This window comes from Mytilus galloprovincialis, chromosome 3, assembly GCF_965363235.1.
Source record: "Mytilus galloprovincialis chromosome 3, xbMytGall1.hap1.1, whole genome shotgun sequence".
Lineage (NCBI taxonomy): Eukaryota > Metazoa > Mollusca > Bivalvia > Mytilida > Mytilidae > Mytilus > Mytilus galloprovincialis.
In genome coordinates, this window is record NC_134840.1 from 25,005,856 (window position 1) to 25,027,479 (window position 21,624).

General features: G+C 31.9%; 2 protein-coding genes across 2 annotated transcripts in view; one reads left to right on the forward strand and one right to left on the reverse strand.

Moving 5' to 3' along the window:
* LOC143067498 (sperm-associated microtubule inner protein 10-like) lies at positions 1–6,524 on the reverse strand. Its single transcript, XM_076240813.1, has 3 exons — positions 6,405–6,524; positions 1,283–1,376; positions 1–684 (listed from the first exon to the last, which is right to left on the reverse strand). Exons 1-3 carry the CDS (start codon positions 6,473–6,475, stop codon positions 460–462), a joined length of 390 nt encoding a protein of 129 aa, XP_076096928.1. The 5' UTR covers positions 6,476–6,524; the 3' UTR covers positions 1–459.
* The window catches only part of LOC143067497 (G patch domain-containing protein 2-like), a 23,812-nt gene continuing 8,699 nt past the window's right edge, over positions 6,512–21,624 (forward strand). Inside the window, exons 1-4 of the mRNA XM_076240812.1 lie at positions 6,512–6,621; positions 19,170–19,869; positions 20,112–20,185; positions 20,592–20,803. Of these exons, the coding sequence (XP_076096927.1) occupies positions 19,187–19,869; positions 20,112–20,185; positions 20,592–20,803 (969 nt within the window). The 5' untranslated portion in view covers positions 6,512–6,621; positions 19,170–19,186. The remainder of the gene's footprint in view (positions 6,622–19,169; positions 19,870–20,111; positions 20,186–20,591; positions 20,804–21,624) is intronic.

A 21,624-nucleotide genomic window follows, 5' to 3' on the forward strand; every position in this document is an offset into this window, starting at 1 on the left:
TTACATTTCATTTTTATTTCATTTTTTAAAATCAAGAAATAGAAATGCAGACACAAATCCAACAAGTATCATAAAAGGTACAAAACAAAAATTATATATATGTATAAATAGACATTTTACAAAAACAACAAACAATGTACAAGAATAAATGTGATAAAAAAATATCTGTACTTAATACTGTTAAGCACTAATTTGAAGTGAATGATACTTGTATGTGTGAATTTAAAATAAAGGAAATCCCTTTCTCCAATTTATTGAAAGCCCTAGTGAGAATATAGTTTGTAACAAAATTTGGTTGAAAAAGATGGCCAAAATGTAAAAATGATAAAAACACAACACTGTATACAGCTGTTGGCAATAAAAAAATGTCTTACTCAACAAATGGCAAGACATTACAGTACTAGAATAACAAAACATGGTGCAATAATACTGATGTCTTAAGTGGTAAATCACAGGGGATCAAGCCTTCATAACATAGTCCTCATCCCGTCTAAACATTAATTCGCTCTGATATTTTGAAGTCTCGTGGTGAAAATCTGGGCGGAGGAGTTTGCTACGATCACGAACTGGGTATTTGGACTCCACTCTATTGCGGTCTTCAACATTGTAAAACATTTGTTCCCTCTTTTCTAAAAATAGATTCTCATCATGCTCAAAATGTGGGACACCTCCAAGCTCAGCATTCTGTAAAATATATCAATCATAATTCCATAACTAAAGTTATTATCACACTATATCCAACTTTTAAATGAACATGTCGAATTTTTATGATAAACATTTAAAAGTGAAATATCTCAAACAGATATTAAAAGGAAATTTTGAATCAAAGTCAGATCTTATTGGACCTCAGTACAGAAAAAGAAAATTTGAAAACAAAGTCAGCTAGCTTATTTGACCTCAGCAAAGATAAAGTAAATTTTCAATCAAATTCAGTCCAATGGACTTCAGCAAAGATAAAGAAAATTTCAAATCAAGTTCAGTCTATTGGACCTCAGCAAAGATTAAGAAAATTTCAAATCAAAGTCAACTTATTGGACCTCAACACAGATAAAGAAAATTTCTAACCAATAGTGATTCAGCTTAGCTTCATTGAACTTCAGCAATGATAAAGACAACTTCATATCAAAGCTGGTTTATCGTATATTTTTATCTGAAAATATTTTAGTTTTATTTTATTTGCGTTTTTGGGAGCAGGAGATAGAAATACATGCCTTGTGCTGGACATAGACTAAGGATAACTTTATTTATTAAGACTGTTTATTCAATTTTCATATAAATATACCTTTACTATTAATTTCCTGTTTTTCATGTCTGTTTTCCATTCTGGTACATACATTGAAGGAACAACTGGGTGACTTCTAGAGTAGTCTGGTACCCTAATAAAACAGTTCAAAGAAAATCTTTATTGGTTGTTTTATATTTCATTATTTAAGCAAATTTCTTATATCAATTTTTGAATTGATTATTGAGCAATAGCAGATCATCTTGTATCCTAGGCTAATTGAGTGTTCCTGTAAGAATAATAAATACAAATTATTTTTTATATTATTATTTTCAAATACTGCATAAGAATAAGACAGTTGAGAGTTTGGACATTTTCAACAATTTTTGGTTAAACAAACAACAGACATTTTACCAAATTTCAATAAAAGCTGAATTTTGCATTTCAACTTCAGATATAAACATAACAATGATTCTTACTATGTTACACCTTGGCTTTCATACTTGACTGTTGTTCAACTGTACAGTTGCATTTATAAATGATAGTTTTAATTTCTAAATGTGCAGTATTTAACAAGAGACATTTATTTCAAATATTGAAATATATAAATATATGTTGTCTATACAATAATATAAGTATGTTATTTATAACCATGCAGTATTTTATCACAAAAGCGCAAAAATCTTTCTATATGGTGAACATTTGACATTAGATTTCTTCATCTGTTTAACATGTGCTAAAATAATTTTAATTCCCTATTTAAATTAAATTGGTAGAAAAACACTGGAATACTTAAAGTTAAAACCATCTAACTTAACTCAACATCCCGCATTAAATTTCTGAAATAATTCTAGCTTCAAAGACAGGTTTGAACCTTAAAAACACCATTTTATGGCAAAATTTGGAAAGCTAAAAAGACATCTCCTAATCTTATATGTGTATTATAGAGAAAATGGTAAATTGATGTTTTCCTTTATAATACAGCACCGATAAATATTTCCCCTTTTAAGGGTTTTCATACTAAAAAAAAAAAATTCTTCTTTTGAAAAGCTACTTGTACTTTGCAATGATTTTATGACTATCATGAGAAATTAAGTAATTTATCACATTTTATATTTAAATTTTATGCCATAAAAAAATTTGAAGCAAAGATAGAAAATTCCCATTTAAAATGGATAAAAGTCTGTTTATCAATAATAGAGGACTACACAAATTATTTCAGGGAGTCAAAAAATAAATGATATTCATGAATTCATAATTAGTTACTGTGCCCACAAGGGAAATAACTCACATTAAACTTTACTTACACATTTTGGGAATCTCCTCATCATAGTTTCTCTTTTTAATACAGTTATACTTATTATTGTTATACTATATATACATATATGTACATTTGTGTATGTTTAAATATCATGTAATTTAAAGCTCCACGTTTATTTCTTGGTGTGACTATTCTATACGAAGCCATGCATATTTGATTACTGTTCTGTTAAACAAGATCCATAATTGTTAACAATACTGTGGATTGATTTATTTTCGTGGATACCAATTTTTCGTGAATTGAGGAAAACTTGCATGTTCATGGATATATAAATTTGTGGTTTTGAAAAAGTTTGCATACATTCCTTTTGAAAATATGTATTTCATTGAACATTTAAATTTGTGGTTCTCCTGTTCCCACGAAAATTGGTATCCAACGAATATTAATGAATCCACCATAGTCTATCTATCTAAGCATTACACATTCATTTATCAAATATAATGCAAGGCAGAATACATGTGAACATTTCTAAATAACTATTACCTGATTTTTCAAAACTGCATAAAATAAAAGTGAAGGACTTAACATGTGATTTGCCATTAAAACACAATATATATACAGTGTAATTAAGGCACTTGCAAAAATACAGCTGAGGAGGTATAAATTATAACCATAATCAAGCACACTGTGTCTTACAAAGGAAATTGTTAAGATATTGACAATTTCTGTAAAATCAATTCATTATTGTAAAGCAGGCTTTATAAGGCAATTTTTTACAATCCCGGTAATTTGTAAAATCAAAAAGTTTCAAACTTTTCATACCATATGTTTAGTCTGCCCTCACATATCAGTATAATACTATATTCATTCATATAACTAAAAAATTGTATTTGAGCTTTAAACTTCTTGCATTTTATGTGAAATGGCAAAAATCTACCATTTCTATTTTTTTGGAATTTCATGGTCCAGTTGTATGAGTTGTTATTATCAACATTTTATTCTGTTGACCATTTATAGAAGTATGGACAAAGGGGAACTTTCTCTTCTACTGGCTTCTGTTGACCATTTATAGAAGTATGGACGAGGGGGAACTTTCTCCTCTCCTGGCTCCTTTAATCTACTTTGCCAATATTGCCATTAGCTTTAATATGAGCTAATAATGCAACTATGTATTCAAAATACTATAAGTATCCCTAATAAATGCTTGCCTTTTTAAAGTTAAAAATTAGCTAAAACTAGGTTAAACTTTTGAACTTAAAGCCTAAAGTCTAAATTGCTTGACAGCTTTTATTTTTCTAAACAGCAAAAATATGCTTTTCAACCATCAGAACAAAATGAATAACATACCTGTATCTATTTAGTTTCAATTGGCTACATAACATGCATAATACATGTATAGAAGTACTTGAAAACTTGCTCAACTTTTAAACCCCTTGCAAAAAATAAGCAGATAAGTTGTTTGCTGAGGTGTCCACTGGGCTTTTTTTCTTTTATAATTATGGTTGTCACTAAGACATGACCTTTCAAAATGAATTTTGTTAAAAAGTGAAATAATTTAGGCATCTCCAACATTCATTTGTATGAAACGTGAAAATACAGAAAGTGTCATATACTATAATTGAAACCCTCATGTTGACAGTGTATCATATAAAGTGAAAAATAAATCTGCAATATGTATAATGTATAAATCTAGCTGTCTAAATGTGAACTGATTACCTGAAAGCTCTGTTAAAGAAAATAATGGGGGAAAAAATCAATTAAAAAATTCTGATTCACATTTGGCAACCACAACTCCTTATTTCCAAATTTCTACTTCCAATGATGTAACAAACTTATTCATAATTATAATAGAAAGTTGAGCTCGTCTTTAGCGAACAAAATATTATCTAAGGGTGTGTGCAAATGTTTGTTTCTATGTTTCATTCACCTGTTATCTTAAACTCTTTGTATTAAGAAATTCTGGTATTGACCCTATGCTACATTGAAATGACAGTCAGCTGCTGATCCAGAAATTTGCATAAAGGGGGAGAGCCCAGTGACTAACACAAGAGGGGTTTGCTCTAGTGATTTCTTAGATGATCAAACCTTCCCCCCCCCCAAAAAAAAGGGGTCCAAGGCCCCCTGCTCCCCCTAAACCTGCCTCCAGAGAGTAGCCAGCTAGCTTGTCCCTTTAACTACTAAATGCTACGTTCTACAGACAACACATCACATCTGTAATACAATTATGACCATACTTCTTACATTCTACAAAGCTGGAACTAAAAGAACATAACCCATACCTAGGGGTGGAGCTGGACAGCAAGCTTAATTGGAACCATCACATAACCTTAAAAGTTAACAAAGCTTCACAACAACTAAATTTTGTAAGAAGAAATTTATATAGATGCCCTCAAGAAATTAAACAACACGCTTACATTACTCTGGTAAGACCACAGCTGGAATACATCAGTTCAGTATGGGACCCCCATTGGAAGAAGGACATCAAACATATAGAAATGGTACAACACAGGGCGGCAAGATTTGTAACCAAGAACTACAACTACCAACCCGGGTCTTTGCCGCAATTATACAATCTTTGAATTGGCCTACATATGTACATGTACCCTTGAAACGAGAAGAACAGCAAATTGCTCAATATTATTTCAGAAAATACTGTACCACCAAGTAGTCACTGAAATTCCCAAATACTACCTCGTCAACAACAGGAAAACACTTCATAGCCACACAGTCAGCATCATGCAGCCACAATGCAACACCTCCGAATACGAGTACAGCTTCTACCCGAGAACAATCTGAGACTGGAACCATCTACCAGGAAACATTGCAACTGACACCAACTTGGACTCTTTCAAGGAAAACCTCTGGTCACACTTCCCTCCTGAGACCAGAGTCACAGTGATGCTGTAAAGATCATCCTTGTTTTTATCCTGCACCGACCACAATTTTAAACTTGTATATATTTATTTACTTTTCGGTTTTGTTGGTCACAACTTGTACAGCACCTGCACTTGATGACACAGCATCAGCATGATGGTATTTTTCCGTTGCTGATAAACGACAGAAGAAGAAGAAGAACTTCTTGGAAATCCTTTATTGTACAATGAACGATACCAGAAAGGGAAGTTAAAATTTAACACCACATTACTGATTTCAAACTGAACATAACTCAAGTCAAACTCATGACTACTTCTATGTTCATCTGTGTATTTTTCATGAAAATAACCTTGTCCAAACTGAAAACTTTATTTAATTAATTCGTTAAGTATGGGTTAGGGTACGTAAGGTTTGGAGTTGAGAATAGTTAGGTATAGCTCTTTATGGGTTGGGACCCTTGTAAAAGTAAAAGACTGTTTTTTTTGAGAAATAACAATTTAGAGCTGCAGATATAATACTATGTGTATACGTAAAAATAAATGACACCCAATGCAATTGTTGATTACAGCGTTCAAACACCCAATACACCTTATCGCTATTTGGAAATCTACACAATTTGATCAGAGAATCTGCGTCACTTGAACTATTGACGTCATACAACAATTCAATTTTCCATTGTGGCGTCATATATTTTATATACATATGTATATGCATGATGTCAAAATTTTAAAGGAACCTTTCGGATGGTCACACTGTAGACACAAAACCCCAACCTAAAGGGATCAGTATTTTAGAATCACTTTGCAATTCATCAAGACTGAATCTTTCAGGGTGTATTTCATTAAAATTCATGCCATTCCAGCCTGTCATGTGAGATACTTCATGTATTTACTTAACAGCTTAATGATCTCACTTCATTCATGATTTTGTTTTCCTTGACAACTGCTCATTTTTTGTGATTTTTAGCTCCTAACAAAAAAAATCACCAATTAATATGGCATAATATAACATAAATGAATTAATCTGTACACCATGTCTGTATAATACCTCTGACGACTGTATTTAAAAAGATTTTCAGCAAATTTTTGGTTGATCGTTGCCTTGCCTGCTCCTTCCATTTTTGCTGCTTGAAATAACGCGAGATTGTACGAGAAGCGGCGAGATAAAAACAAACATGGAGGCTCAGCTGTGACATATTGGATTTTTTTGCAAACAGAAAGCAGCGGAGTTTGACTTTTATGATCATTTAATTGAAATGCTAAATGTATGAAATATCATTGATTACTTAATTCATATGTTCCCACACTTTATGACCTGCACCATTCTTAAACTGACTGGTTATTTAACCAAATAAGGAGAAGTAGTTCCCCAAATAAATAGTATTATTTTTAATTACAATAATTTATTTATATTGATAGAGTGGGGTGCACATATTCGCCGGGGACACAAATTAAAGTTTTATAACAAATACGATTATTTTTTAAACTACAACAAAATTGCGTCAATTACCGCCAGTCAGGGGTATCAGGTCCGTTCGCGCCCAATATACTTTCGCACCCTACACGTTCGCACCTCGCACGTTCGCACCCAAGGTACGTTCGCACTCTACACGTTCGCGCCCAATTTTAATTCAAATTCCAGTGAAATAATTGGAAAATCATGATTGTTGGTTTTAATCGCTTTCGTGTAAATACTGAATGTATTTATAGCTTGGTATGAGTAAAAGATTGAAGATTTTAAATGAAAAACACAAAAGATAATTGTTTTCTTACTATACAAATCCTTGTCTGAAACAATGAAACAATAAATAAAATATAGCAATACACTATTATAACCAAAACATGATAAAATTTATTCAACACACAAAAAAAAACCGAAGTCAGAATCTCACTTCATTTTGAAACAAGTCAATGAAACAAAGTTATAGCAATACACTAACCAAAACATGATTAAGAGTTATTCAACACAAAATTAAACGTTGACAGAATCCCACTTTATTTAAAAAGGAATATTATTTTTTTTTAACAATACACTATACAAAACATGATTAAGATTTTAGTCACACAATACAAAAAATGCTGTTTCACTTTATTTTGAGACAATGAAAACAATAATACTTATAAGAATATACTACTTGCCAAAACTTGATTACAAAGTTATTAAACAGAAAACCAATTGAAATTGGGCGCGAACATGTAGGGTGCGAACGGACTTTGGGTGCGAACATGTAGGGTGCGAAAGTGAAAGGGGGCGAACACGAGTGGGTGCGAACGTGAATGGGCGCGAATGGACCAGGATTCGTCAGGGGTACTACTTGTACAAGTGTATTTTATTTACTTGAAGAAGTGAAAAAAAATATACACATATAAGTAAATAAATAATGTTTGAATAATCTCCCCTTAATTTTCTGAAAAATTTACTTGTACAAGTAAATTTTTCTTACAATCCCACAAAAATCCTCAAGTTTTGAGATGTAAAATCATGCCTTTAATGATTTTTCCCAGGTTTGCTCAAATTTTTTCATTAAAGTTCAATGTTTCATCTCATTAATTCATCAAAGAAACTGATTGAGCAAAGATCTTGTATATTTGCACAAGGCATTCATAAATTGCTCCTTTGGGGCTTGTAAATGAGCAGTGTTAAGAAGATAACAGACAAATGGGACTTTTATTGTCCATGAAATAACACTTAAATGATTAGTAAAGACATCTGCAAAGGGTACACAATTTAAAATTCTACTAGAGCAAAGAAATCTTCAGAATTCAAGAAAAGAAGAAAGGATGATTTTTTTACTTATACAAGTAAAAAATTCTGAATGCCTAAGGGACATAACTAAGCCAATTTTTTTTTTACCTATACAAGTAAATAAAATTCACTTGTATAAGTATCCTACAAATTTACTTATATGTGTATATTTTTTTTTACTTCTTCAAGTTAATAAAATACACTTGTACAAGTAGTACCCCTGACTGACCGCAAAGAACCGAAAAATGGACAACGATTTTCGGCCAAATTCCTGAATGAATAACCCGATTTCAAAGAAGTATTTCTTGGTAATTCTTTGACTGATCGCCCTAAATTTTAGTTTTGTACACCTATGAAATGTCTGCTATTGCCGTCGACAATGAAATTGATTTGAAAAATATTGTTTAAAGCTGCAGTTATTTGGATTTAAGTAGATGTATAAAAACGGCGAATTATATGTGTCCCCTATAGACAAAACATCAGGCAATTTCAAACACCCTTTAATCTAATTTTTCAGATGATTATTTTCAAACAAACAAGTTTTCAAGCTTAGGAATATTTTGCATTTGTAGTTATCTTCGTATAGAAATATCAGTATACTTCAAAAACATATAGACCTGAACATAAACTGTAGAAAACATGGAAAGATATTGCGAAAATGAACACCCCACTCTATACGATGAAACACGGTAATTGAAAGTAAAGTTAACCCTCTTGCTGCCGAGTTTTTTTTCTTGTTTTGTCGCGCCAAACGCATCTTGACGTTTCTTATCTGTGACGTTGCAAAACTTGTGCCTATCTGTTGAACTGTGCTTTCCCGCCGTCCATAATTTTTCCCGTGTCAATGCAGCCGTAATTATGAAAACAATGTATAAATAATTTTACGGAAGTTAATTATGCTCTAAGATTGTCGTAAACGATGTTTTTAATACAAGATTATTTAAAAATACAACTTTTAACCTTGGAATCTATTTTTTTTTATCTTTTTTGTCTTAAAATAAAGTGAAAATAATATAGCTATACTAGCTTTAAAGGCGACTTTGTTTTATCTTTGTCAAGTGAAATGTATAAATGATTCTTAACCACCTATAAAATAGTAAAATATTTATTTTCGTTTTTTTATTAGGTAATTGGTATAAATACTGTAAAAAAATCTCTCAAATCATTATATAAACGGCAAAACAACGGCACTCAATGAAAATAAAAATAAAAACAAAGCGTGTACAAATTCATAAAAATAAATAAAATCTCCGAGCAGCTGTTCTGTGATTCTATGAACTACTTCTTATTGTAAAGTATCAAACGTGTCAGATTAAAATTATCATGATTTCAATCTTTGTTTTGGTAGGCGAGGAAATATTTTTTATACGAAAATTATTATCCATATTCATTTTGCTTATTTTTTAATCATGTTTATTATAATTTTGTTGACCACTTATTGCTCAAAATTTTAGAGAATACGAATTAATAGAAACATAGTAAAAACGAGGAACGAATTTCTCTAAAATGAATTTCTATTGTCTACAAGTGAACCTGAATCAATAACAATTCATTTTCATTTACTATGATAAAGTACACACTGTAATTGACATACACGAAATATCTTTAAATCTGTTAATTGATAAATTGTTCTCTTCTCAACGTTCAGTGGCAAATATTTGATGCAATATTAAGGACGTCTGAAATTCAATATACAATAAATATATTGCTCAATGAGTCCGACAAAGTAAAAGATCTGTGGTGAATGCCAGAAAAAAGAGGTTGCCACTGGGAAAGGATATCTATGATATATATGATAGGAATAGAAATCATTGTGTCTACTACTAATTTAACATCCCCATTTCGAATGAAAATAAACATTTTTAAGGCATTGCTTCCATGATGAAACAGGTTTAAAATGTATTGAAATATCGTATGGCAATACAAGTACATCGGTTAACACGTGTGTACTTTTACAAAAAAAAAATCCTAACTGAGATTTCAATCGTGGTATTTGAGCCCTAAATAAATTATCCAGTTCATTTAAATAAAGCGTGTATGGTGTATTGTGAATGAATATTAATATTTAATGTAATCAAGTTTAACAGTTACCTTTTTTATGATTATTTATCAGGGATAAGATTTTTTCTTTATATGAGATATTCTGATTGATAGATGTACGAAAAAAAAACGTAAATAAAAACAAATTTCTCGAAAGAATGCAACATCTACATGAAAATGACGAACTAGATAATTAGTAAACAACTTAGAATAATTGGTATTATAGTACAAGCTTATGATCCTGTATCATTTCTTTACATTCGTTTTAAGTATACTTTTAAAGCATTTTATTCATAATTTGCTTCATTCCCGCCAAAATCGCCCTTTTGACGCTGTATTTTGACGTTGTCAGTGCCCCTGAGTATTGTGATGTTACAATGGACCTTTGACGTTCTACACAATCAACAAGATTTGTGTGTAGAAACCATAAATGTCCCTTTGGCAGCAAGAGGGTTAATGAAATTAAATCAGGATTCTGCAAACTGAAAAGTCATATAAACATAAGACACATAAGCTGAATTGAGCTTGCATCATACACAGTTTATTGAGTTATAAATCAGATGATAAGTGTCAAGAATCTGTTCTGCTTGAACTTTTGACGTCAAACAACTATCACTTTTCTATTATGGCGTCAGATATTTTCAATTATGATGTCAAAATTTTACAGGAACTTGTGTGATGTCCAGTAATGGCGGACAAATAGCGATAAGGTGTATACATTTGTAGTTCTACACTGTGGGTAACACGAATGACCGAAAACAGTGTTATTATCCAAATAACGCTTGTAATTACCGAATTAACTTGAAATTTTAATATTAGCACATATTGGTGACTTTTTTAAACATTGATTATTAAATAATATTATATAGGTCATGTAGGTAATTTCTGGAATCATGTAATTCACTGGAAAATATCGTCAATTTTGCACGCCTTTATGACATGATTTTATACCAGAGAGAAGGCGCTCCTGTATCCCTGCTCTATTAGAAGTTTCAAGCACTTTCATAATCGTCATTCTGTAGGGTAGTATAGAAATAATTTATGTTTATGTAAGTACATAATTGGCCATTTTACAATCAAAAGCATCATGGGTAATTTCATTGTTTGTACAAAATCAGGACGTTTTGGTGTACACTATTGAAAATATTACCCAGGATGCATTAGATTCTGAAAGGGCGAAGTGTGATTCCATATGACTGACGGAGGGTGACCATCCGTTTAGATTTTAATTTCCCAAATATTTTGTGCAGTATAAAATACAACTTTTTAACCCATTTGCTCAACATGTGTTGGAAATTTCTATGCATACATCTTAGACATGTGGTGATTGGAATCACATGGCAGATTCGGCTGAAAACCATATCCTGTAACTGGCCTATTATAAATGTATTTGATAACTTAAAAATGATTTATAGCAAGCAGGTAAGTTCATAAAAATCGTTATAAATATAGTGTCAATAAGTATGTACGTAACATCCAACATGGGGACCATGTCACATGGTAGATATATATGTAACACTCTCAAACATGTCCTTCCCCCAAAACGTGTCCGATTCCCCCAAAACGTGTCCGATTCCCCCAAACGTGTCCGAAATGTACAATATTCCCCAAAACGTGTCCGAATTCATAACCCCCAAACATGTCCGATAATTGTTATTTGCCAAAACGTGTCCAATATTTAACGCCAGAACGTCTCACGTCTTTTAGCGTTAATACATGTATCTCCTAAATAAAATCGCTGATAACGTTTACGGCTTTTCTATGATGGGAACATAGGTGACAAAGTTTTCATTTATTAGCTTTTATTAGTTAATTAAATGTAGGTTTTTAATGAATATCATAATTCCAAACTTAATCTGTAATTGTTAATCAATTTTTGACTGAAATTGCTTATTGTTCAGTTGCAAGTATTTCATACTCATTTAGAGCGAACCTGCACATAATTATAGTGTTGAATTAATCAGTGACTTTGTAAATTATTTTGTACTTATAAACTCCCATAATGCTTTTCATACTTATCCGAATATTGCATGGCTGGAGTTAAGCAGCATTTTTTTCTCACTTTTGTTAATAGTTCTCCATCTGAATTTGTGTGTATTTCAAAAACTCATCTAATCATAAAATGGTTATCCAGTTTTTTTCATAAATTTTAGGTTTCCAGCATCAATAAAGACACACGATCAAGAGACATAACGTCCAGTGCCAAATAGTTCATGCATTGGTTTTATAGATTCTTTTTATTAATATGAATGTTATGTGATCAACGCCGGTTATTAGTGATTACCGTAATTGCAAATTTAATTTGTACTGTATAAATTCGTTTTCTAGACTGTTGATAGCGTATTGTCCAGTTGCAAGTACTCTATGCATATTTAGAGCGAAATGGTTTTACATTTGCTGTATAAATTAACTTTAGACTGTTGATGGCGTATTTCCAGTTGCAAGTATTTCATGCATATTTAGAGAGAACATACATGTTCTAATGATTTTACTGCTCTATACTGTTTAAATTAACTTTAGACTGTTGATTGCGTATTGTCCAGTTGCCAGTATTTCATGCATATTTAGAGAGAAATAGGTTACAAGTTTTTAATTTTTATACGACCGCAAAATTTGAAAAATTTTTCGTCGTATATTGCTATCACGTTGGCGTCGTCGTCGTGGTCGTCGTGGTCGTCGTCGTCCGAATACTTTTAGTTTTCGCACTCTAACTTTAGTAAAAGTGAATAGAAATCTATGAAATTTTAACACAAGGTTTATGACCACAAAAGGAAGGTTGGGATTGATTTTGGGAGTTTTAGTCCCAACATTTTAGGAATTAGGGGCCAAAAAGGGCCCAAATAAGCATTTTCTTGGTTTTCGCACTATAACTTTAGTTTAAGTATATAGAAATCTATGAAATTTTGACATAAGGTTTATGACCACAAAAGAAAGGTTGGGATTGATTTTGGGAGTTTTGGTTCCAACAGTTTAGGAATTAGGGGTCAAAAAAGGGCCCAAATAAGCATTTTTCTTGGTTTTCGCACAATAACTTTAGTTAAGTAAATAGAAATCAATGAAATTTAAACACAATGTTTATGACCACAAAAGGAAGGTTGGTATTGATTTTGGGAGTTTAGGTCCCAACAGTTTAGGAATTAGGGGCCAAAAAGGGACCCAAATAAGCATTTTTTTTGGTTTTCGCACCATAACTTTAGTATAAGTAAATAGAAATCTATGAAATTTAAACACAAGGTTTATGACCATAAAAGGAAGGTTGGGTTTGATTTTTGGAGTTTTGGTCCCAACAGTTTAGGAATGAAGGGCCCAAAGGGTCCAGATTTAAACTTTGTTTGATTTTATCAAAAATTGAATAATTGGGGTTCTTTGATATGCCGAATCTAACTGTGTATGTAGATTCTTAATTTTTGGTCCCGTTTTCAAATTGGTCTACGTTAAGGTCCAAAGGGTCCAAAATTAAACTTAGTTTGATTTTAACAAAAATTGAATCCTTGGGGTTCTTTGATATGCTGAATCTAAAAATGTACTTAGATTTTTTATTATTGGCCCAGTTTTCAAGTTGGTCCAAATCGGGGTCCAAAATTAAACTTTGTTTGATTTCATCAAAAATTGAATAATTGGGGTTCTTTGATATGCCAAATCTAACTGTGTATGTAGATTCTTAATTTTTGGCCCTTTTTTCAAATTGGTTTACATTAACGTCCAAAGGGTCCAAAATTAAACTAAGTTTGATTTTAACAAAAATAAAATTTTTGGGCTTATTTGATATGCTTTATCTAAATATGTACTTTGATTTTTGATTATATATTATGGGCCCAGTTTTCAAGTTGGTCCAAATCAGGATTCCATATCAAGTATTGTGCAATAGCAAGAAATTTTCAATTGCACAGTATTGCACAATAGCAAGAAATATCTAATTGCACAATATTGTGCAATAGCAATTAATTTTCAATTGGAGTTATCTTTCTTTGTATAGAATAGTAGTTGATAATATATGTTAGAAATTTACCAGACATGACTATGATGTCATTTTCTATTTTTATTTGCCAATAACTTTATGTAAATAACTTCATTGGAAATTTGCCAATATAAAATGTTGCTGATGAAGCTTTTTTTTTTACATTTGTACTGTATGAATTTACTTTAGACAGTTGATTCTCCAGTTGCCCGTGTTTCACGATATTTAAAAAGAACATACAAATTTTAATGTGCAGAGAAAAGGACACTTTGACCCGTTAACTGTACAGTTTAACTAAACATTTTTTGCTTACAATTTACATACGACATAGCCGAAATGACGCCCCCACGTTTACCCAGTAGGTTTGTTCGGCCGGTTTAAAAAAGAACTAACGTACCTTATCTATATTTTTAATGAAATGGTAAAATTAGTATACGTTAATGAAATAGCAATAACCAAATAACGCTTGATATGGACACGTTTTTGGGGTTGGACACGTTTGGGGGTTAGTTGAGAAATGGACACGTTTGGGCGTTTATACAAATCACACGCTTTGGCGGTGTATTTAACTAGACATTTTTTGCAGTTCAGTGATGTCAATGTGGACACGTTTGGGGGAATCGGACACGTTTGGGGGGAAGGACACGTTTCTGAGTGTTACATATATATATAAGAAAATTATCAAAGGTAACAGTTTCAAATCATCACTTTTTAAGTCTCCCAAACAAAGTTTGGAGACATTGTTTTTGCTCAGTTCTTATTTTTTTAATTATTATTCTTTTTCTTTTTCTTTTTCTTCCGCCTCATTAAAAATGAACTTGTCGGCAGCTTTTCTCCAAAACCCCTGGTCAGATTAACTTAGGGTTTCATAGAATGTTAGACTAATATGTCTAGGTGAGCCATCAATCTTTCGTTTGTACATTGGGGTCTATTAAGGGGTATTTTGGGGGGCAGAAAGAAGGGAGGGGTTTACTATAGAACCCTATGGGATTTTATTTTCTAAAATTTTCAAATGAATATAACTTGAAAACTGTAAGTGATAGATACATGCAGTCTTCAGAAATGATTATAGGACAATAAAACAAATCACATGAAATATAGGGGAGTCCCTGGGGGGTCATCTTCACCCCCTTCAACTTGAGAATATGGTTTTATCTTGTAAACAGTCCAGATCTCCACCCCTAAACCATATATATTCTTGAATGGGACGATAAAACAAATCAAATGAAATTAAAGGGAAGTCCCTGGGGGTCATCCCCACCCCCTTCAATTTGAGAATATGCTATTATCTTGTAAACAGTCCAGATCCCCATCCCTAAACCATTTATATTCTTGTAGGGGACAATAAAATAAATGAAATGAAATAAAAAGGAAGGCCCTAGGGGGTCACCCCACCCCCTCTTGTTTGAAAACTTGTAAACGGTCAACATCCCCACCCCTAAACCATATATATTCTTGTATGGGACAATAAAACTAATCAAATGAAATTAAATGGAAGTTCCTGGGGGTCACCCCACCCCCTCTTGTTTGAAAACTTGTAAACAGTCAACATCCCCACCCCTAAACCATATATATTCTTGTAGGCAACAATAAAACAAATGAAATGAAATAAAAGGGAAGTCCCTAGGGGGTCACCCCACCCCCTCTTGTTTGCAAACTTGTAAACAGTCAACATCCCCACCCCTAAACCATCTTGTAGGCGACAATAAAACAAATGAAATGAAATAAAAGGAAAGTCCCTAGGGGGTCACCCCACCCCCTCTTATTTGAAAACTTCTAAATGGTCAACTTCCCCACCCCTAAACCATATATATTCTTGTATGGGACAATAAGGCTAATCAAATGAAATTAAAGGGAAGTTCCTGGGGGTCGCCCCCACCCTGTTCAATTTGAGAATGTGCTATTATATTGTAAACGGTCCAGGTCCCCAACCCTAAACCATATATATTCTTGTAGTGGACAATAAAACTAATGAAATGATATAAAAGGGAAGTTCCTAGGGGGTCATCCCACCTCTTCTTGTTTGAAAACTTGTAAACGGTCAACATCCCCACCCCTAAACCATATATATTCTTGTATGGGACAATAAAACAAATCAAATGAAATGTAGGTAAAGTCCCTTGGGGTCACCACCACCCCCTCCTGTTTGAATACTTGTAAATGGTGTAGATCCCCACCTGTAGGCCATATATTCTTTAATGGGACAAACAATCAAATCAAATGAACATGGGACCATATAAATGGCGAGTTATGGGAGCTTTGTTTGGGAGACTTTGTAACAGCATCCTGTTACAATTACTTCTTGTTTTCTAGTACTTTCACTGCTTTCGCAGATCTTCAGGTAATGTGACTTGTATATATATAAAACAATTGATTGATTTTAACAATAGTATGACGTTAACAAATACAAGGGAGACTACTAATGTCATTTTAAGTTTTTAAAATATTAAATTAGAATATCATTTATCATTTAATCCCGGGTTGAGAATGTTTATGAATAATTCTTCTTTCTTCCTCCGGAGAAAATCAGTTTGACGATTGACCCTATACAATGGAAATATTTTAAATCGTCCATTAGAACAACGATGGAAATGGTCATTTGCTCTGATGAGTGTTAAATCTTCATGGTTGGTTTGCTGTCTGTAAAGTCATTCAAGTCCGCAGTTCATTTTTTGTCTCTCCAACATAGAATTCCTCACAATTTGAACATATGAGAGAATAGATGACGTTTTAACTTTTACAAGACACATTTTGTAAGTAAAATGCTTTCCATTTTTGTCGGGCCTTCGACTTTTGTTGAAAAAGCGAGACTAAGCGATCCTACATTCTGTTGTCATCATCGTCAGCAGCAGCGTCCACAAATATTCACTCTGTGGTTAAAGTTTTTGAAATTTTAATAACTTGCTTAAACTATACTGGATTAATTCCAAACATGGACAGAAGCTAGTTTATGATCATAAGATAGTATCCAGAAGTTAATTTTGTAAAAATAAAATTTCATTTTTTCCGTATTTTACTTATAAATGGATTTAGTTTTTCTGCGGGGAAGCATAACATTCACTCTGTGGTTAAAGTTTTTAAAATTTTAATAACTTTCTTATACTACTTTTAATTTGTACCAAACTTAGACAGAAGCTTGTTTATGATCAAAAGCTAGTATTTAGAAGGAAATTTTGTTAATATTTTGTACCTGTGTATCTGAATTTTACTTATAAATGGACTTTATTTTTCTTCCAGTTAACATTACAAACTGTCTGCAGTTAAAGTTTTTAAACATTTATTAGATTTATAAACTATCCTGGATTTTTACCAAACTTGGACAGAAGCTTCTTACAATCAAAAGATAGTATCAAGAGGAATATTTTTATTGATTTTTTTCCTCATTTTTGTTGAACCTGTGATTTTCAGCAAAAGTAGGCGAGACACTGGGTTCCGCGTAACCCTTACAAATTTTTGAAATAAATTGAACTTTCTTCATACATCTTATATCGTACATTTTTTTACAATTGGCACAGTTTCATTAAAGTCAAATTTTGAGGATGTTAAATATTGTTTCAGACTTTTCGACTGTCTTTTGCTGTTGATAATCTTCTTTTTTTGTAAGACTTTGTCCATTCTTTCATTTTTGTGTAAATTTGTTTCAATTTGTTGCATTAAACTAAATATGTCATAATCTCGCGGATTATAAGTTGTAACAAATGGAATAATTTTGTTTAAATTGTTCGATGATTCCTTGGTAGTTTCGGATTGCTGTTATTCTGTAACAATTGGTCCTTTTGTCAGTGCCTTTTGAATTCCGTAATTTATTACTTGTTCTGGGTATTGTTGCTTCTTTAGATACGCTTTTAATACTTCCAGTCTTTTATTGCGTAATATGTCTACTTGTAATAGTAATTATTCTTGAAGCTAGATTGAAATATTTAATTTTACATGTTTCGGATGGTTTGAATAAAAATTTAAATACATATGTGTATCAGTGTCTTTAGAGAAGATATCTGTGACAATTTCATTGTCTTCCGTTATAATTACTAAAATATCCAAAAACGGCATTTCCCTGACATTTCTGTTAATAGTGAAACGAATATGTGGATTGAAAGAATTTAAATCAGAATGAAAATCTGAGACAGATATATCCGAATTCCAAATTGTAAAACAATCGTCAAGAAATCGTTTCCAGTTTTGACGTATGTAAATGGCAAATTCATTTCCCTACTTATGACTCATTTTTTTTAAAATATATATATATATATATATATATATATGCATTATCCTTGGTCGCCATGTTGGATGTAAACACTATTTTTAAAACGATCTTTATGAACTTACCTGCTATTTACATATCATTTTTAAGTTATTAAAACCTTAATAGTATATTATTATTTATAAATCAATGTTTCAAAGTCACTAATATGTTCTAATATTAAAATATAGAGTGTTATTTGGTCATTACAAGTGTTATTTGGATAATAAAAATGTTATTCAGTCATTCAAGGTACACTGTCGCCTGGTCCAAATATGTGTCTGGAAATCTGTGCTGGTTGAAAATCATTTCCACTTGATCTATTGATGTCATATAACAAAACACTTTTCCATTGTGGCATAAGATATTTTGTATTATGACGTCAAACATTTGCGGGAACCTTTGTGATGTCCAGTTATAGCAGACAAATAGAAATAATGTGTATTATGAAGCCTTAAAAGTCTATTTTATTTTTTTCTGTGACACTTTCCTACAAAATAGCCTTAACTAAAAATAGCCTTTCAGAACGTTAAAATTATTTGGACTAAATGTTGTCTGATAAGTAAATAACTATGTTTAAACTAAACTTAAAAAATATAGTTAGTCACTTCAATATTGCAAATATTGGACATTTGTAACACCTATTCTTTGCATACATGTACATCATGTACATTGTACATGCTGTTGTTTAAATTAAATTGTGTGATTTTCATTCTGAAAGCTTAATAAAATATTTCCAGCTTGGTATTGGTTAAAAGAAGTTAAGTGATGCATTTATCACAGTATTCATTATTGAATAGTTAATAAGATACATGATTTAATGTTTTAGGCGAAAACAAAACCCTGATGGATACACATATTGTACGACAGTTTCAGAATTTGCAAGTTTTGTCAAAAACAAATGGTCTGAGGATGGACGACCTAGTTAGTGATCTAACCATGGCACTAGAAGAAACTACAAGATCACCAAAATCATCAAAAAATTACATGGCTATGGCTTCTTCAAAAAGACAAAAGAAAAAAAAGGGAAAAAAGAAACGAATAACATGTGTTGAACTTGACAACACAAGTGAAGCGTCTGAAAGCAGTCTAGAAGGAGCACTTAGGGGTTACATGGAAAGCCGTTTACAACAAAGCGATTCTGATGATGTTTTAAGTAAAACACATTACTATACAAGACTATCCATGCCGGCAAGAACTGAATATATACCCTCTGTAGAATCAGATTCATTTACAGATAACATATCTCCTGTAAAACCACAAAGACGAAGAAAAAAATATAAATCCATGGTCATTGATGTGGAATGTATGCCAGCCCCACAGAGCACAGTTGTGCCATTCAAACAAAAAAATAAGGCTAAAATGGAAGTCGAAGATAGGAAAGAATCACCAATACCAGAAACCATCAAAGAAACCACTGTAGAACAAATATATCCAGGAAAAAGGAAGAGAAGTTCCAAATCTAAATCAGATACTAACAAGGACAACTCAGAAAAATATGATACCATGGATACTGGAAATGAATCTCAGTATGTTTAAGGTTATACTATATCATGTCAACAGAAATTGTTCTGAAAGTAAATGTAAATTGAGCTGTATCATGTATATATATGCTCCTTACACAGCCAATATTCATATTTTGATAAATGATACATGTATTTGAGCATTGACTCACTGGGATGACACATAACTATATATATTATTACAGGTTAAATTACCTATATAGTACCTGTATGTGTTTTGGCTTCTTATTTCTGTTGTATAATTTTAGGGAAAGTAGTTCCTGGACAAGTTTTAGTAGCAGTGACAGTGAGGGAATAAGTACACATGATGAAGGAAGAGAGGGTAAATTATTGTTTTGCTACTTTTAATTTGTGATGAAGGCCTTCAATTATACCTACTTATGTTTCTTATCATCTTATGTGTAAGGTTAATTAGTGTTTCAATTATAAGCTACAGTGGAACAAATTATTAAATCTTTTTATATTTGCCTCTTTTGAGTAAAATCAAATACTATATAGATGGTTCAGAATAAAGTGTTATTACTGTAATTATATGTCTTCTTGTTAGAGCAAAGACAGATTTTCTCAGAGTCAGAACAGGTGATAACAGAAAGACAAAGCAAAAAATTTGTAATAAAGAATTGATACAATTGTATAACAATTGTCCAGCAAGGAATGTCATGTTCTGCATTAATTAAACTTTTAAACCACAAATTCTGTTATATGCCATCAAAATTTCTGTTTTATAGCTGATGATGAACAGAGTGATTTCTTCCATGAGCCTGGACCAGCTTGCGGTATACCTGGAATCATTCCCTGGTGGGACGACAATGAAGCTAAGGATGAGAATGAGATGGAATCAGAAAAAGAGTTCCATCAAATTCTGTCAGGAACATTTGAAAATATGTCCAAAACTTCACAGTTACAATTTAAAGCAAGAGTTACTCAATTAATGGCAAAGGTATATAATTCATTTATAATTTTCTGCATGTTTATAGTTGTTTTGTGTCATTTTAAAATCCATCAACCATTTGCTAATTGACTTTGTGTTGTAACCATAACCTTGCAGCTATTGTATGTATTATTAAGACCAGGAATATCTTGCTGTCATAATAAAAATAACAGTTGAATTTACAGTTTGACAAAGGAATAAACAGTATCAGAAACATATCAAAAGTTAAAACCAGCAACCAGTTTAAATTCCATGTCAAGGTTGCATTCAGTGACTCCATTCAAAATATGAAATAATTTTTTACTAAATAGCAGTTCCAGTTATTAAAAAAACAAAATAGACTGCTTCACTGAGTATTTCTCTGATAAATATGAATAAAATGAGATGTGGTGTAAATTTCAATGAGACATCAATTAAATTACACAAAATAATATAACATACAGTCTTTAATGATGTAAAAAGTATTAAAGCACTCTGTAAAGTTCTATTTTAAAGTCTAGAATGAGTTGTTATTGGACTAAGCAAAGAACTGACAAGGATACATTATTCACTGAGGTCAAAATACTGACATGGTTTCTGACATAAGACAGGCAAATGAAAATGTGACAGTGTTAAACTAGATGTTTAAATTTCAATCATGCTCCATTTAAATCAGTGGAAAAACTAGACACACATACAAAAACATGCAATACAAATCAGCTCAATAGGTATATGCAAAACAGTACTAAATTATGCTGTATCAAAAAGTGCTCACAGTTACTGAAAACAAAAACCTAGCACTGAACCTGTAGAAATCACACTGTTGTAGCCTATAGGCAGCTGTATATTGA

Excerpts from the sequence above, each read along its gene's own strand:
- LOC143067498 (XM_076240813.1), bottom strand. The coding sequence starts at position 6,475 with ATGGAAGGAGCAGGCAAGGCAACGATCAACCAAAAATTTGCTGAAAAT. Across the intron at positions 1,377-6,404 it reads TTTAAATACAGTCGTCAGAG|GGTACCAGACTACTCTAGAA; the intron begins GTATTATACAGA and ends CTGTTTTATTAG. Across the intron at positions 685-1,282 it reads ACAGGAAATTAATAGTAAAG|AATGCTGAGCTTGGAGGTGT; the intron begins GTATATTTATAT and ends TATATTTTACAG.